The sequence below is a fragment of the Neodiprion lecontei genome, chromosome 6 (genome assembly GCF_021901455.1).
Source record: "Neodiprion lecontei isolate iyNeoLeco1 chromosome 6, iyNeoLeco1.1, whole genome shotgun sequence".
Taxonomy (NCBI): Eukaryota; Metazoa; Arthropoda; class Insecta; order Hymenoptera; family Diprionidae; genus Neodiprion; species Neodiprion lecontei.
In genome coordinates, this window is record NC_060265.1 from 2380681 (window position 1) to 2397588 (window position 16908).

Here is a 16908-nt window from a genome sequence, read left to right on the forward strand (position 1 = left end):
CGGTGGACGTCAGACGATAAACGCGTCTTTCTCTCACGTACAATATTTACAAATAACTGACACAGGTCTTCGCGCGTTTACAGAGGACAGCGCGGAAGTGAGGTGAAAACATCCTAATCTTACGATAAACGTCCGGTCAATCTTCAAACCAACAACCGATAGAACACGCTGCATAATATTGCGAGCTTTGTATGAAGTTGATCTTAAAGTAGCGAAGTCGGGAGAAAGAAAGAACCGAAAGTCTGAGGTCGTCAATTTGCGCCGTTTTCCCCGTGGATCCATGATTACGACGATGAGTAACTGCGCATGCATCACATCACGGATAAACTAAAATCCTTAGAAATTTATCTGGAGCACGAGCTATAAGTGATACGCAGCATGTAGACATTTGTGTGTGTGTGTGTGTGTGTGCTTATGCAGTGCACGAATGATGTACAAACTTGCGCTCACACTGATGCTGACGTATTCTTTGGCACGACGGCGACGCGTCAAGGTACATACCTATAATGTATTTTACTGTGGTCAAACAATCAATCGTTGTTGGATAGCAACCCGCGGACTATGCCCATTTCGTCTTGTCCTGGTTCTCGCTTGTACACAGTCAGCGATAACCTCGCGGGGGGCCCGACGTAAGGCAAGAAGAGTAGAAGAAGAAGAAGAGGAGATCCTTGTCCTTCCAACGCGGCGCTGTAGGGAGGACAAGGAGTTCAAATTGATGTAGAACGGAATCGTGAGATGACATAGGTGCAGGCTGTAAGATTCCGATCACACTGTGCTGTCCGTCTAATAATAGATGAATTACAGTGGAAAACATTATCTCGGATTACAGAAGCAAGTTCAAAGGAGCATCTGATACAAGACTTATTTTGTGTTTATTACAGATCTGTGTTATGCTTATGTGGTATATAATACGTATATGTATAGAACGCATGCAGGGACCAGAAATGTTTATCAATTTCCTCGTAGTTGTTAAAGTTCATTGCATTGTTATTTAAAACTTTCAACAAAGTGACATTGATCGTTGACAATATTGCTCGTGGAAAATGACAGAAACAATTGTTCAGACCCCCAGGGTTCAGAGAACTTGCTTGAATCACGAGAGACGAGAATAAATCTCGATTGGTCGGTTGGTTTAAACCCCTTATCGTGTATTCTTGCTCTAAACTTGATTTTTTATCCCTACCACAGAGTGCAAACACACTACCAGCTATCGAGGAAAATCACGGACGAATTCTCTCAACTCCAGATTCTTCGTTCGCACCAACGGGTGTAAGGAGATCGTAGATGATGCGTCGCGAAAAAGTCGGGCGTTTATATCGAAGAGAATAATATGCGTAAACACATTAAAAGTATAATTATATTCAACAGATATGTTCCAAAGTTCGTCATGACGTTTGTTTTTTCGATTATTCAACATTTCATACTTCCAACCGCGAAAGAGTTGATTCATTTGATAAATTTTCATAAAAATCCACTTGCTAGCTTCGCCTGTAAAATTCCAGAAGTCTCTTCAAATTCATGAAAATATTATCCACGGTGGTTTAACACCCGCTAAGAACGTTCGGAGCGAATTAGTTTCAAGTTGGTATTTCGATCGATTAATGAGACCCGATGCTCGCTGCTGGTAGTCTCACTGTTACCGTATACGAGGCGTAAATTAAACCGCACGAAACGTTGGTCTCCTTGCGCGTCCATGTCGTGTACATCGAACGATGTCAATACCGATCCTTGACCACCTGTGAGAGAACCTTAGCGATCTCTCGGCAAAAATACAATATGCTTCACAAGAGTAGCATTAAATTATGAAAGTTTCATTTCACATCAATATGAAAAAAGATTACGAAGTAAAGGCTTTCCAACTCGGACGGGGTTTTACGGTGTTTCTACATTTAGATAACATGCCTTGTAATTCTAAGACAACTGCCATTTTCTGCGAAGCACCTTAATGCTAAGTACTTTACAGGATTCTGTTTTGGAAATAAGTCGTGAAAAGGTTGTATGCACTCGGTATTACGACGACTCTAGAAATCAGCTAATTGCCAAACTCCAGGTAGGATTTGCGGCAACGATTTGACTGGGTGTACTACAATGTGTAACGGAGCATGCTCACGTATATGTTTACCTCTTGCTTGACCGTCCCCGAACTTACAGTAATAATTAATAACAGCGTCGTTGCAGATTATATACCAAGGCGGGGAGAGGAGGTTTCGCTTTAGCGAACCTATTTATATCTACCTGACAGTAGTTATACGGTGCGTCGTAAGCACCGGGGCTGTTCAGCGTTATCTCGGTCAATAGCTCCGATCGTGAGGAATAATAAAACGCCCTGCCGGCTTCGTTGTACGCCGGAACAATATACTACCGGAGAGAGGCCTTGTCGTCGAGCAGTTTCACCCGAATAGTCCAACTCCTCGGACCGTCTCTCGCACCTCCAGAGATGACGCCCCCGATCACCTGGAGCCTTGGACTATCCGGGATACGCGACGTAGCCAGCAAAGCCATCCGCGTAGTCCTCCTCGGGCAGCCCGGCGTCGGAAAGACGGGTGAGAGAGTCGTCGTTGCAACAGACGTTTCATCTCTTCCACTTTAGCACCGCTGCGCTGTTACGTTGCTCTATTTATAATCGCATATCGGCGTACAGTAATAACCGAACCGCGACGCGCCACTTTTCGTGAATAAAAAAAATCATAAATAATGCGACGAGCGAATAATGAAACATCTGGTTTCGTAGGAAACGATCGGACAAAAAATAAGCGAGTCAAATGTCAAGGTCTAGTCTACTTTTAAACGCGCGGGCTACTCGGGCGTCGTTACGTCACACGGCGCCACCCAATGAGGAAAGAGAGTTTATTAACCGTAAGATTAAAAAGGCTGTAGCCTTAGGCCCTCGAAATTTACGGCCTTCCAATTGTCAAAATCAAATTTATCAAAATAGTACCCAGATTTTCAAATTTTCGGGTAGATTCGTGTCCGAAGAATTTCGCGCACGAAGTTCGAGAACTTTGTACACATGTGGAAAAAAATTCCATTCTATTCTATACGAACTTAGTCACCTTTGATGTTGAGTCACCACTTTTTAAATTTAACCTATTAGACCATCTTGCAGGACTGAGATTCGGCCTTTTTTCTGGTTTAGCCTTAGGTATCGTGCCCCCTTAATCCCTTAAGGCCTGAGTGTGTAGCAGCGGTTCTCATTATCGCTATCCCGATTGGCTAATTTTTCAGCGCTGGCGGTAAGATTCGCAACGCGCCGATTCATCGGAGAGTACGACTGCACTACGGAGAGGATCTACAAGTTTACAGACGCGGCAACTGGCTCGTGGGAAATTGCCGATCCCTCGGGATATCCGCCAGCACCTACAGAGCCAAAACTGCGATGGGCAGACGCGATACTAATCGTCTACTCCATCAGCGACCGCGTCAGCTTCGACGAGACTTCGCGGCTGAGGTGCCTTCTTCCTACTATACTTTAACCCGTCACTTCGACACACCCTGATTAACAAGTTCCTACTTCCTTGTCCCTTTTTTGCCATTATACATTCACCTTTGTTCTCATATTAAATTCGATCATAAATTGACCCGATCACCGCGTTACCATCCTCCAGATTTTTGGTGACCCATGCGAGACGGGGACGGAAGGTGCCACCGGTGGTCTTGCTGATCGGGAACAAGTCGGACCTGGCCGCTTCTCCGGGTGAGAGGATGGTGTCCGCCTGGGAGGGTCGTCGTCGTGCCGACGACATCGAGGCCCATGGTTTCTACGAGATATCGACGAGAGAGTCCGTCGACCAGGTTCTGGAAGCCTTCTAAGATACCAAAGACCGTGCTCCGTCCTTTGCATTATTTTTTTCTTCATCTCTCCAGGTCACTGTCATGTTCTCCGACGTCTCGAGGCTCGTCGCGGAGGCTGCAGCCGGCGGTTCTGTCCAGGGAAATCCTTTCCGGGTAAGAGCTTCCACCGACGGGTCCATCAACGCCCTAAGAAGACCTCCGGTACCGCCGCCAGGGCGAAGGCTTAGCATTTCTGCACGCGGTGCACCCCCTTAGCATCTTTCACAGATACTCCAGAATCGCGAATTTTTATCTATTTTTTTTTTAACGTATACGATGTATTATTGTTTTGCAAGACATGTTACACGTGAGAGATGCACACTCTGATATACGTCTGCGATGTGTACGCAAAGTTGTGAGTATGTATAGATATGTAAAAGACGCCATGTATGTATGTATATGTATGTATCGTAAATAAAACGTATATGGATGGGTTTTAAAATTGAATCTCTTGATCAAAAAAATTCTTTCAAGTCTCCACATAAGGTCTACGTATAGTATGTATATTATCCCTATCAGGCTCGTACAACTGTGAATAACCGCGTGGGAATTTATCGGATCGTACGGTTGCATGCAGAGTGTACTGCAAACATAGTGACATTCGTGCAACGAACGGCTGATCCGTAACGTGACTTGTATGAAGTATGAAAAAATTTCGCATGTTCGACGGATCGTCTCAATTTCTTATCGTTTTCACGAAGTGATGTTTCATCAGACATATCTTAACGGGCTTGTTAAAAAATGGGCGAACCGATTACAACTGCGGATAAGAAATCCAATGAATCCCACTGCGAACATACAATTCATAACGATTGATCGGTGAAGTGACTAGAAGTGATGTGGTAACGATCCCAAATCGTCGAGTCACCTTGCAAGATATTTTCACCACGCTGATGAATGAACGAACCAGGTCTGATTGCATGAATGAGTTTATTTTCGGATCTTGGATCAGTGAGAGCCGACAATTACATCCGTCCCGTCGTTGTACTGCGATTAAGTGCGGGGTGATAGAAGACCCGAGTATTAAGGGATACCGACGAAATGTAATTCCGTCCAGAACCTATTCGCTCGCAGGGTGACGATCCTCATCCCCTGGGTCAGCCGGGAGGACACTCCGCGACGATTTACAGCCTCAATCGAGGCCGCAATTCGAACCGCGGTTTGTTTGCTGTTTGCCTTTCTCCCACGGCTCCGGGATACCGTGCCAATTTGAGTGGCACCCTCTCCGCAACCCCCGACGCTCATGCAACTTTCCACCCCACTGATCTCGCATCCGGCATCGGGGTATAAGAACTAGAGCAAAGCCCGTCGACAGACCCTTCCACGTCGCCCTCGCAAGATGCGAGCATCCGCTCTGGCCATCGGCTGCTTGGCTCTCGAGGCCCTCGGTGCTATCGGGGCGACGGACCACCTCGTCGACCTGGAACGCGTCTTCAAGGAGAGGTGAGAAATTTCGAAAATCATTTTCTCAGTGCGTGCTAGATTGAATATCTGTACGACGATTTTTGTCGTAATACGAATCAAGTTTCCACAACGTGCGTTTATTCATCGGACCGACCGTAAACAAAGTTCCATAAAATTTCCACTAACTTCTCTTGAAACTGAACTGATCCTTACTTCAAAATCTCCCGCGAAAATTCGTTGAGATTATACGTACCGTCAAACTTCGTCAAATTCTAATCACATCAGCGCGGTTACGCCGATAGTTCGCCGCGTCATAAGCGCCTGTACAGAAAAAGAACGTATTTTTCTTCACCTCTTGATCGCAACATCGTTTTTTAATTAAATCTGACTGCGTCAGGTCGAGGGCTGACTGGGAGAACGCCTGGCACCGAGAGACGCACGCGAGGTGCCGCGAGACGTTGCTTCGTCACCTCTACTGGGCTTGCGAAAAGGACATTTACGGGGTGAGCCGTCGTTCTGGTAGTCTTCAGCGACCTCCGCCGCCCCCTTGGGTGTCGGGGTGGCGAGCCAAGGAGATGGTGCGGTACCGGCGGGATCTGAAGAGGCGAAGTCAGACCGCCGTCGCATCCATAACTCAGGAATGCTGCGCCGGACCAGGATGTACCTGGGAGGAATACGCGGAGTATTGCCCGGCGAACAAACGCGTCGACAAGCGGACTCATCCACCATCGGGCGAACAGGAATAGATGCAACGGACCCCGGAACCACAATATGTGTATATGTATAATACTTGTTCGTTCATTTAGTTGTATATGTATATTAAATGAAGTTGCTATTCACATTACACCTATACCGATGTCAAAAAATAATTATAGGAGTATCGTGTACGACGTGTACACGTTGTTATCGACGTTATCGTGAATGTATTATTAAAAATTGTCGTGATGCAAGATCGAAAAATTAATTGGGCAACGCTTATCGTTTCACGTGTTTACCACGATAAAAAATTCCTTGCTTTTCGCTCCCGCATCCCAAGTCGATGCGTTATATTATTTATCCTTGTCGGGCAACTGCTACCAGCGCCCGCGTATCTCCGTCGCGAATCGCAGATCTGCACTTTGCGATAGCGTTCGCTGAAGCCTTTCCCACTGAAATTCAAACATTCGTTTATTTATTTTAACCGTACTTGGCTAGAGTTGGTTTTCGGCTTTTGAATGGTATCGTTAATCACGAATCTCCTGCACACCTCGTAGACGCGCGATGCGTTGAACGGCGGCGTTGAGTTCCTTCAAGGTACGAACGAGATCGCGGTAGCTGTTGGCACCGATTTCGTGGTCCCGGATAAGATCGCCGTTGACGGCCCGAAGCTGGGCAAGTCTGGTTTTGGCGTTCTTCGCGTCACCCAAGATCCTCGCGTCTTCGGTACGGACCAAAAGGTTCCTGAGCATCGCAGCGCCGCGTGCCTCGCCAGCTCGAAGCCGGATTTCGGTTTCGCGGAGACCTGGGTACGAATTTAACCTCTTACAATCTGGCCTGAACAGTATTGCACACTTCATTGCAATTCAAACAAGGGATGGTAAGATTCGTCACCTGTCAGGCGTTCCAAGGCCTCGGTCATCAGTTTCTCGTCTTCAGGGAAATTCGCCTCCGCACCGAGCTCCCCGAGTCCGAGGTAAGATGCCAACGACTGAACGACTTCCCCTGCGAAGTTCGAGTCGTTCGTTCGAAGTCTGATCTTTCCACCGCTCGTCGCCTCCAGCCGGTGTAGTTTCCCGTCCCTCAAACCTCGCAGACAGACGTTCAGCGTGCCCGCCGTCGGTCCCACCTCCGCGACTTCCACCTCCGTCTCTTCGGGTAGTATGAGATTTTGTCCAAGCCAAATTGCCACTCGTTGGGGTCTCTCCGCCACCTCAACAGGCGTAAAAAAATTCTCCAGTTAATTGCGGTCTGATTATAGTGTGACTTTTGGAAATTGAATTGCATGGGAGGAACTAACTAGTCGGTCAAGAAAAAAAAAAAAAAAACGGCTCACCTCGATCGTGACTCCAGACTCATCAAGAAGAGCGTCTTCAACGTCGATCGGTTTCTCTATCCTTTCGTACATGCAGAACCGCGGTAGCTGCCGCGTCAGTTCGAAAACCTATTAAATCAATCAAGGAAAGAACCTATCATGTCACTGGCCATAATATTTTACAGATATGAAAATATACCCGAGGAGAATACCTGAAGAAGATCGGCGCCCATCGGCCCGACGCAGACTTTGACGTGGACGTCGACGGGGGTGTCCTTTGGAGGTCGGAGTTCAATCTCGATCTGTCCGCAGGGTCGACTAGGGCGATCAACCAGAGTCTCACCGTCGAAGACTCCCTCGGCGAAGACGATGGCGCAGTGAACCAGGAGGCCGGGACCAGCTGCCAGTGCCATGCGGACTGCTCCGTCCCCGCACGAGACCTCCACTGCTAGTCTGGACGCGAAACTTCCGGGATTGGCAGCCCTGTGTCTCATCTCCGCTATCAGCGCCTGTTTCTTGGCCAGCAACTCCCGCATCTTGTCGCCCGGTTCCGAAGCCTCCGAAGAAGCTGCTCCCGGCCCGAAGCCCCTGACTGTTGTAATCGTTTTGGGAGGTTGAAGCGGAGATAATCATTACCGTTCTTCCTTGAGAAAATTATTTTTAGACATTGCTACACCACCTTCTCCGGTCGCCGAGACGACGACCAGGTCGGGTCTTCCGGTGCGGCGATAATCGGCGCGTGCGATTCCGACCACAGCTGCGGAGAGCTGAACCCGAAAGACGACCTCCCCTGTCGCCGGCACCCTGGCGTCGACTTTGCCGCTGCTCCACCCGGTGACGAGTTCCTCTGTGCCGTCTCCGTTCACGTCGTAGCCGCGAATGGCCACCACTCTGTGCTTCGACTGCATGGTGCGCAGGGAGCAGGGAATTCAGTTATTCGTTACGCAAATTGTCTATTTGTGGATTTTTTTTATCGAGCGTACATGAATTACGTCATCGAATCTCGAGGATTTTTGATCCTCCCTTCGGTCCTATTTCCTAAAACCGATGACGTAATTTACGGACGCTCCCTTCACGGCTCCGCACCGACCTTCACACGCCAGAGACGCTGCCCCATCTCGTAGACCCCGACGGTACCGTTTCCCACGGCGTAACCGAACTGGCAACCGGAGAGGGCAACCAAGGCCGTGACTGGCGCCGTTTCCTTAACGTCCCAGGCCACTGAGTCCCCCTTCAGAGCCCGAATCTCGAAATCAACGCTTCCGAGGATCAGCTAGGGTCATCGGTCAAATTTTAGCGTGGTTGTTCGAAACATGTGACTACATGTATGCCTATAAGTATCTTTGATATACCGCGCACTGTCACGAAATCGGATTTTATACTCGCTTCGTTCGCGCCGTCGCCGTCGAAGTCGAATATCATCAGGGAGACGACGACGTCGCCGGTTACCGTCCAGAAGACCTCCGTACCCGAGGCGTCCAGGACGGTCACTGAGCAATTACCACCTATAACGACGACGCTTCGGTCCGTCAGCCAGCCCAGCTTGCCGACGGTGACGGTGTACGCCCCGTCAGACATCTGCGGTCGAACAATCCAGCGTGTTATTCCAGAATTTTTTCAAATTTTTGCTCTACTCGACTGTGTAATAATTTATTGAAGGCTCACCTCCTTGTAAAACACGTCAGCGTTATCCTCGACGTTGTATACGAGAAGGTGAGTCGCGGTACCGATCATGAGAACATCTCTCTCATCTTCGCCTAACCGTCCGGCGTACAGGGAGGTCACCTTCAAAAGTGAGGAATTTATTTTTCATCAATTAATTGATCCGGAACGCGTTGAAGAGGGCATCAATTTTCACTTAAAAGAATATTCAGCCGAATCAATATTTTTAAATTACTCGACAAGATCGTAGTCTATTGAAAATGAAACTGACCGATCCGTGATTAATTATTTATAATAAGGGTCCGATATGTCGTTTTATAATTTAATTATGAGAGACACGAACAAAGTATAACCAACGTTTTCAAATTCATAGTATATTCGCAACCGGGTTTTCACAGTTTTACCATAAACTGCAGCACCCACCTGTTTGCCGATTCGCAATTCGGCAAGTTCGCCGGTCCAAGCAAGTCTTCCGGTTTTAGGATCATCGTCGGGATTCGGAAGCGGACGACGATGTGGGCTGTGGACGAGGATGTTGCCGCCGGAAGTAGCGACTACGATGCATGCGTGAGAACCGTCGAATTTCCCGCATGCGACAAGGCCCGATTCCACTTTTCGCTCAAGCTGGAGAGAAAACGCTGCCATTTCGAGTCGCGCAGCGCCGTACACAAACGCAATGTTCGCCTCGAGGAAGCCTACTAATGGCTCACCTGCGAGGCACTTGGGCTGTTATTGATTATCTGAATTATGCAAACACGCATCGGGAGCCTGACGTTGAGCTGGCGACGTTATTTCATGTCGATGAAAGTCACGCGACGGCAAGAATTTTGTAAATTCGATTAACAGTCAACCAGGCCCAGAGTTACTTGACTGTGTAAGCTTATTTGTTCAAGCGCCGAAATAGGCAGGGTTTACTTGCTATGAAATATAAAAAAATTTCCATATTCCACATCGAATCGAGGGAAAGGCAGGGTGACGGTGTTTTTCGTATTTATTATTTCACATACAGTTTGAGGCCCGTTACAGAAAAATTAGGAGTATCGAGTAGGAGCGACAGAGATAGGGAATAAATAACTATGTGCATGAAATTATACGTCGAACGTTGGTGGTTAAAGCCTCGCCACGTTATCTCTGAGCCCCACCTCCTCCGCCGCCGGCGCCGCCAGCTTCAGGGTTTGTCGCCGACGAGAGTAGAACGAATATGACGGCAGGTACTATGTACATCCACTGAAATTCATATAAAAAGAAAAACCATATAGACAGAGGACACTTGCTGTGCGACAGTTATATGTTGTGTTAAATTACGCTCGAGACAAATAAACTGCATCAAATATTCATGTCAGGGCTAACTGGCCGTTACTTATGCGGCTCGTCGATTCTCGTAAACACTTCCAAGGCTGGCCGATATCATACGCGGCTTGTTGTTTGTCGCGTGAGCAGTTTCAAACAGTTTTTCCTCATAATGCTAGACTTCCGAATTCGGAAGGAAAAGCAAATATCCATTGCGTCAGCGATCGAGCGCGCTTACGTATTTCGCCAGGAAAGATCTGTTGTCCTTGGTCTCTCCCCTTTCCCTGGCCTCCCTCTCTCGTTCCAACTTCTGTATGTACGTCGCCGTGTCCGGAACTGGGCCTGCCTCTGGGTACCTGACCTGGACCTCGGTTGTCCACATCTGGGTCGACGGAACTTCCCGGGAACACGGACCGTATGAAGATAGGCTCACCGCAACCGGCTCCGCTGCTCCGTCCAGCCACACAGTCAAGAAATCTTCAAGTTCGGAGCCGAGTACGAGGCACTAAAAATAGTGAATTCTGATTGAATAGCAAAATAATCAGTGGTCCCAGTGCCATTAATTTTGCTTATCAAAGAAAAATTCTTATCAAACTATCCAACACCGAATAAAAAATATTGTGTACGAAATTAATGCGTCGCATCGGAATACTGATAATCTTTGCCAAAACGTTGTAAACATGTTCCAAAAAAGAATGGCTTATATTTCAGTATCACGAACCGAACTTACTATCTGGTCAAAATTTTTCCATAATGAATTTGTATTTATTAACAGAAATATCTTACGGCACCAGATTTGGAAAGAAATACAATTTTGTTTAAGAGTTTGTTGAAAAGTTGTCAGACCGATTTAATCTGACTGATAATACAATTAAAGTGAAATCTATTAAAGAACGTAAAGCCCACGTTTGCTTGACGATAAGGAATTAACAAGGCTGTTGAGCAACGAAAATTCAGAGCAAGAAAGATGTTGATACTTCAGAAAGTCAGACAGAACCGATGGAAAGGGATTGCTCAGTAAGAAGTTCCCGTAAGAAATCTTTTCAAACATTCAGTAACATTTGTGACAGAAAATCTACAAGATAAATTATTAACAGGCCAATTAATTATCTTCAATACTTAAAAATCGTATTAATTGCAAAGGAAATCTTATAGTAATGTATTACCGCCGGGACAGAAGTAAAGAAGGTTGTTTCCGTGCCAGAGGAACCTCGTACAGATGCCTTCAGTCGATACTCTCTGTCGTCTTCAGCCAATTTCCGCAACTCGTCTAGTTCACTGGATTTGAGACCGGCTTGCGCTACCGTTGAAGCTCCGCTGCGAACGCTGGTGACAGTTATGTTGCCACGTTCAATAAAATTCGGCATTGGTCCCTTATTCAAAGCATGCCATACCCTTAAACGGAGCCAACCGTCGTAATCTAGTTCGCTCTGAAAGAATTAAATAACAGGTGTCTATATTTTGCGATTATAAGTTACAGATAAGGGCTAAAAATTGGTGCCGAAGATTGAAATCACCGGTAAGCAATAAAGAAAAAGAAAAAAGAAAAGAAACGAAGAGTTAGGTTAAGGCGTCGGTAATGGGGAGCTGAAAGTTGAACGAATTGTTTAAAATCGAGCAGTGAGTACTAACCCCAACAGCGGAGAGAATAACTGCGAGTAATACGGGTATCCAGGTGTAGGGTGAATTCATTTTATGATTAATCTATGCAAGGATAATTAATTGCGGGATCGACTAGTATTTGACAGGTTACTACCGCTGCACCATAATCTGTGTACAACGTGAATCTGTCGGCTTTTGAACCAGCCTTGTTCAATAAAATGGGTCAATTTCTGGTTCGAATTTTTTTAAAATCATTCCTGATTAATTAAAATGAAATAGGTAGTCCCGCTTGTGAAGCAATAGACACGATTATTAGGCAGAAATTAATTAAATGGCGCAAATCGAACTGACGTAACGGGATTACAATGATAGTATTGGCTCTTTAATTCGAGCCGACTACGACTATGTAAGATAATTATGCGGAGCACTTTAGTCATTCGGAGTAGTTTCAGTCGGTAAGAAAGAAAGCGTCCATTCAAGCATGGTCTGTGCCAGCAGCATGCTTCAATGGAGGAGGATCGGTGAATTGGAAGACGTTCTGATCATTGAAAATTGAAAGAATATTCTGAATCAGAAATTCGATTTTTGGATGATTTCAATGGGGTAAAGTCAAATGATTCTACCATATATATTTATTTGTTCTATCACTCTTATGAAACGAAGTTTCTCTCACTTTTCAGCTTTTCAGATGTCGGAATGAACGATGTCTGCGCAACTATGCCTTTAGAAAATACACCCAATTTGGAACATAGTGTCATGCCTCTGAATGGGGATGAAAAAAGTAATTCCTTAGAACCTGAGAAATGCCACAAATGCAACCATCCTGGTTGTGGCGCTACTTTTTTACGCCCTTCACGACTAGCCAGACATCTTAGGCAGCACACTGGCGAAGTATGTTGTTTCGTAGCTTAAGTCCTCTATACTTACAATATTTTGCACATATCATGATTGAAAATACATTCCAACAGTGCATACTTAATTGTTTCAGAGGCCTTTCAATTGCGATTATGATGGCTGTGACAAGGCATACACGAACAAATCACACCTCGTACGACACAGCCAAACTCACAGCTTGGTTAAGCAATCATTTCAGTAAGTCTTCTTGCTACGGAGCCAAAGCTCTTATGCCAGAATACGTGCAGATTGATTTCATATCAGAGTTTGACAAAAATCTTCCTTTTTTCAGATGCTCTAAGTGTTCTTTGATCCTCAGTAATCGACAGAATTTAAAACGGCACTATGATCGTGTTCATACAGAGAATAACAGATTTTTCTGTAAAGAATGTGGGTTAAACTTTCTCAAGGAACAAAAGTACAAAGAGCATGAGGCTTCGCACAGCGGTGTTGCATTGTACAATTGCAAAGTATGCTTTAAGGAATATGTAGCATTGAAAACCTTGAAAAAGCATGAAATGACGCATGAGAGTAAGAAGCAGTATTCATGTCCGGCTTCAGGCTGCTCGGAAGTATTCGAAAAATGGTCTTTACTTTGTACACATAAAAAAAACTTGCACACAAGTGGTAAGAATTGAATTTTCACGTATACTTGTAAACTAGGCTTTGATTTCACGTTTTAGAGAAGTATGCTTACAAAATTCTTGATTGTTTCTTCACAGAATACAAGTGCAATGATTGTAAAAAAGTATTTTTGAACAAGACACAATTAAAATCGCACTCGGTCCTCCACATTGATGATCGGATGGTTGTACCGTGTCCGTATGATAAGTGTCCTCGGTTTTATTTCTTCCAACGCAATCTGAACCATCACATTCGCACTAATCATCTTGGCAAAAAGTATCACTGCGATATTTGTGACACAAGATTTTCAAGCAAGCAGAAGATTACGGAACACATGACTAAAATTCATCTATCAAAAAAGAAGAAAAGAAAGAAGGCAACCGGTAAATCAGAGAGGAAAAAACGGAAGGATGCTGGGGTGGCTAAAAAAAGTATGCTGGCCAAATTAACCGGATTAGATTTACCTCACGGTATCGAGAAAGAGCTGTTAAACAGAAAGACTAGGATTCAAGTAACAGAGGAGGATTCTGTCCGGCATCAAGAGAAACAAATTGAAACTGTTAGGGTGATAGGAGAAACGGTTCAAATGTCAACTAACGAATGTAAAATGGTAACAATTAATGGTATACCTCAAAATGCAAGCATAGAGACAGAAGGTAAAAATGAAACAAGAAGAGAACGTCCTGATACCGTTCATAAAGACCAACTTGAAAGCTCCAAATGTACTAGTAAACAAGTTGATTGCGATTCAGGAACCTGATGTAAAAATCGTAAAAAATAAAATAAAAATTAATTGATGCACAATTTTTGTAATTTATTACCATTTTAAAAGCTTCTCGCTCTAAGGAAGAGTTTGATTCTCGCGCGCCGGCGCCTGTGCAGCTGACGCCTTAACCTTGATTCATGATTGGTTTCCTAAAATATTTCCCAGCTGATCAGAGAGATCCTCGCAAACGTGAATCGCGTACGTGTATACATCGTGGTACAAATCTACCATTTGAATCAGCGGGGAACGACGAACATCTCGATTCTTCAGAGAAACACGTAAAGAAAATAAATAATAGTCCAAGTGTTAATTAAATCAACTTCGTAACATTTGACAGGAAAGGTGAGGCGATCAAAATAGCGGCAACAAGATTGTGTCACTGTGCAAAAAACGCGGGTTTCATCAGTCATAATGATATGTTCAAGTTCCAACGCACATTAAATGAATGAAATTGCATAATTTGCGGCTAATAAAATTCATCATCCGCTTTCAAATTCTCGTCGATCAAACACGTTTCAACCACTTAAATTAAATTTATTCTCTACACACCGAATCGCTTTCATACGTCATCATGTTCAGAGTATTCAAAACTTGTAATTTATTCAAACAGAACAAAATATTCACAAGGAGGATGGCTGCTGTTAATCTCAAATCTCTGAGTGACGAGAAAATTTACGAATTTTTAAACTCGTTTGACACAGTATTAACCGATTGTGACGGTGAGTATAAAATAGATTCAAAATATTGTTACTCCAATTGTTTTTTTTCATGCAATAGCTTACAATTAGACTGCTTAATTTGCACTCATTTTTTGTTTCAATACTGATCCATAATCAGAGGATAAAAAAAGATCAAATAGAACGTCTAACAAATTTTTAATTTCAATTCTTACGGCTGTAAAATTTCAATGAAATATTTTTAATTAGGTGTATTATGGATGGAGATGACGCCTATCAAGAATTCTGCCGAAGTGATGAACAAGTTTCACGATCTCGGCAGACAAACTTTCTACGTAACGAATAACAGCACAAAAACTAGAGAAGAATGCCTTGCTAAATGTATCGAGCTCAATTTCCATGCCACTAAGAACAATATTTTATGCACATCTTATTTGGCTGCCTGTTATCTGCAGGATTTGGGTTTCAAAAAGAAGGCTTACGTCATTGGATCCGAAGGTAAAAATGTTAGAACACCGAAGAAATCAAAAATTCTATGGCCTTGTTCTCAGGAATGGCACGTTAATTGTATTCTATTTATTATAATATTTTATAAATATCATTTCTTCAGATTTTATTCTCATGTACCAAGAGTTTTCACCAGTCTGCCAGTAGATGAAAGATTTTTATATCCCTGAATAACACTTTCTAGTACAGAAAAAAAGTTTCCTCCAGACTTTAAAAGTTTATCAACACCGTTGACGATACTACTATGATGTTTAATAAAGTTCTGCGTAAGATAAGTTTTTAAAGCTACAGTTGTTCAACAGGTATAAGCAAGGAGTTGGAGCAAGTGGGAATTGGTCATTGCGGAGTTGGGCCAGACACGATCGAACCAGGAGTGCCGTACAAAACGTTTCAGAAGGACCCAGATGTCGGGGCAGTTATTGTCGGTTTTGACCAGCATTTTAGTTACCCGAAACTCCTGAAAGCTGCGTGCTACCTCAATGACAAAAACGTGCATTTTGTAGGAACTAATACTGACGAACGATTTCCCATGGATGGCGACATCATCGTACCGGGTACGAGATAACAATTTCACTAATTATTTTTATCGAGCTAGGCGAATCTTGCATAATTGGGAAAAAAATTTGCTTATCCGAGCATTAAAACAACATACTCAAAGTGAGGTAAAATATTTTATTGTTAGTCAAGATAGCAGCGTATCTACTCAGTGGCTTTGATCGTAAAATAAGAAACCGGATTTACGATTGAGTAACATACCATAAAGCTAACAGAATTTTTTTTCTCACAGGTACCGGGAGTTTAGTCAAATGCGTGGAGACATGTGCCGAGAGAAAAGCAGTAATCGTAGGAAAGCCAGAAACCTACATAGCTGAGGCTATAATAAAACGTTTCAATATCAATCCGAAACGCACATTGATGATCGGCGATCGTTGCAACACTGACATTTTACTTGGGACTAGATGTGGTTTCAAAACTCTTTTAGTATTGTCCGGAGTAACTTCTTTAGCGGATGTCAATACCTGGAAACAGTCCAATTCTCAAGACAAGTTGGACTTGCTTCCACATTATTATGTAGATAAATTAGGCGATTTACTACCGTATTTAGAAAAATTAAAGCCCAGCAATGAAAGTGCGTAAAAATTTAGCTTACCAATTTGTACATACCTATATTTCAAACTATCATTCTATTTATTCGTTACTATAACTGCAATAGATAAAAAATGTACATGCTGCGTAATGAACTTGCCAAATATTTTTCATCTTATTTTATACCGTAAATCTAATATTTTGTTCCATCGTTTCGTACGAATGAAAGTTAATTCGCGGAGGAACCAGTGATAATTTGTATGCTGTGATCTATAAAAAAACAGTAGTTCACATTATAAAGGGGTATAAATAAAGTGTTCCAAATTGTTTAATAATTCTAAGAAATGTTTTTTGCAACATTTACTTGTAGGTTGTCCACTAACTTGTGTTGAAATGATAATAAATCATTACCAAATAGCTGTCTTTATACGTGTTTGTTTTGTTTCCAAAAGAAAATGTCTACCTGTCACTTAAGTACAATGCTTAAGTTGTTTTCAAAATTAACTGAGAGTATTTATGATGTGTATGCTTGGTCAAGTTTTAGACACTGGCTT

The 16908-nt window shown here is 43.8% G+C and overlaps 6 protein-coding genes across 13 annotated transcripts; 4 read left to right on the plus strand and 2 right to left on the minus strand.

Annotated features, from left to right (window-relative positions):
• The first annotated feature begins 408 nt into the window (after positions 1–408).
• LOC107219328 (ras-related and estrogen-regulated growth inhibitor-like protein) lies at positions 409–4571 on the plus strand. 3 transcript variants are annotated; one of them, XM_046742446.1, is made up of 4 exons: positions 409–493; positions 3226–3448; positions 3606–3792; positions 3865–4571. In XM_046742446.1, the coding sequence occupies exons 1-4, from the start codon at positions 415–417 to the stop codon at positions 4045–4047; spliced, it is 672 nt and encodes a 223-aa protein (XP_046598402.1). In that variant the 5' UTR covers positions 409–414; the 3' UTR covers positions 4048–4571. The 3 variants fall into 3 exon arrangements, with proteins under 3 accessions (XP_046598402.1, XP_046598403.1, XP_015513011.1); XM_046742447.1 differs by lacking the exon at positions 409–493 and adding an exon at positions 759–1334; XM_015657525.2 differs by lacking the exon at positions 409–493 and adding an exon at positions 2417–2543.
• A 589-nt stretch (positions 4572–5160) lies between these two features.
• Positions 5161–5981, plus strand: LOC107219330 (probable insulin-like peptide 7). The gene is made up of 2 exons (XM_015657526.2): positions 5161–5274; positions 5633–5981. The coding sequence occupies exons 1-2, from the start codon at positions 5171–5173 to the stop codon at positions 5979–5981; spliced, it is 453 nt and encodes a 150-aa protein (XP_015513012.1). The 5' UTR covers positions 5161–5170.
• A 51-nt stretch (positions 5982–6032) lies between these two features.
• On the minus strand, positions 6033–9701 carry LOC107219321 (Bardet-Biedl syndrome 2 protein homolog). 2 transcript variants are annotated; one of them, XM_015657516.2, is made up of 10 exons: positions 9332–9700; positions 8912–9031; positions 8633–8824; positions 8337–8519; positions 7926–8148; positions 7459–7838; positions 7268–7375; positions 6826–7144; positions 6482–6736; positions 6033–6383 (listed from the first exon to the last, which is right to left on the minus strand). In XM_015657516.2, exons 1-10 carry the CDS (start codon positions 9551–9553, stop codon positions 6289–6291), a joined length of 2097 nt encoding a protein of 698 aa, XP_015513002.1. In that variant the 5' UTR covers positions 9554–9700; the 3' UTR covers positions 6033–6288. The 2 variants fall into 2 exon arrangements, with proteins under 2 accessions (XP_015513002.1, XP_046598396.1); XM_046742440.1 differs by lacking the exon at positions 8912–9031 and having other exon boundaries at positions 9332–9701.
• Positions 9702–9881: 180 nt separating this feature from the next.
• On the minus strand, positions 9882–12140 carry LOC107219319 (ER membrane protein complex subunit 10). The gene is made up of 4 exons (XM_015657513.2): positions 11831–12140; positions 11365–11628; positions 10437–10703; positions 9882–10135 (listed from the first exon to the last, which is right to left on the minus strand). Exons 1-4 carry the CDS (start codon positions 11888–11890, stop codon positions 10034–10036), a joined length of 693 nt encoding a protein of 230 aa, XP_015512999.1. The 5' UTR covers positions 11891–12140; the 3' UTR covers positions 9882–10033.
• Positions 11579–14122, plus strand: LOC107219313 (zinc finger protein 436). 4 transcript variants are annotated; one of them, XM_046742442.1, is made up of 6 exons: positions 11579–11717; positions 12299–12403; positions 12481–12691; positions 12789–12892; positions 12987–13321; positions 13417–14122. In XM_046742442.1, the coding sequence occupies exons 2-6, from the start codon at positions 12390–12392 to the stop codon at positions 14076–14078; spliced, it is 1326 nt and encodes a 441-aa protein (XP_046598398.1). In that variant the 5' UTR covers positions 11579–11717; positions 12299–12389; the 3' UTR covers positions 14079–14122. The 4 variants fall into 4 exon arrangements, with proteins under 4 accessions (XP_046598398.1, XP_046598400.1, XP_015512993.2 ...); XM_046742444.1 differs by lacking the exon at positions 12299–12403 and having other exon boundaries at positions 11623–11717; XM_015657507.2 differs by lacking the exon at positions 11579–11717 and having other exon boundaries at positions 12262–12403.
• Positions 14123–14206: 84 nt separating this feature from the next.
• On the plus strand, positions 14207–16771 carry LOC107219320 (glycerol-3-phosphate phosphatase). 2 transcript variants are annotated; one of them, XM_015657515.2, is made up of 5 exons: positions 14207–14362; positions 14695–14803; positions 15011–15259; positions 15571–15822; positions 16056–16771. In XM_015657515.2, exons 1-5 carry the CDS (start codon positions 14222–14224, stop codon positions 16403–16405), a joined length of 1101 nt encoding a protein of 366 aa, XP_015513001.2. In that variant the 5' UTR covers positions 14207–14221; the 3' UTR covers positions 16406–16771. The 2 variants fall into 2 exon arrangements, with proteins under 2 accessions (XP_015513001.2, XP_015513000.1); XM_015657514.2 differs by having other exon boundaries at positions 14251–14426.
• The last annotated feature ends 137 nt before the right edge of the window (positions 16772–16908 follow it).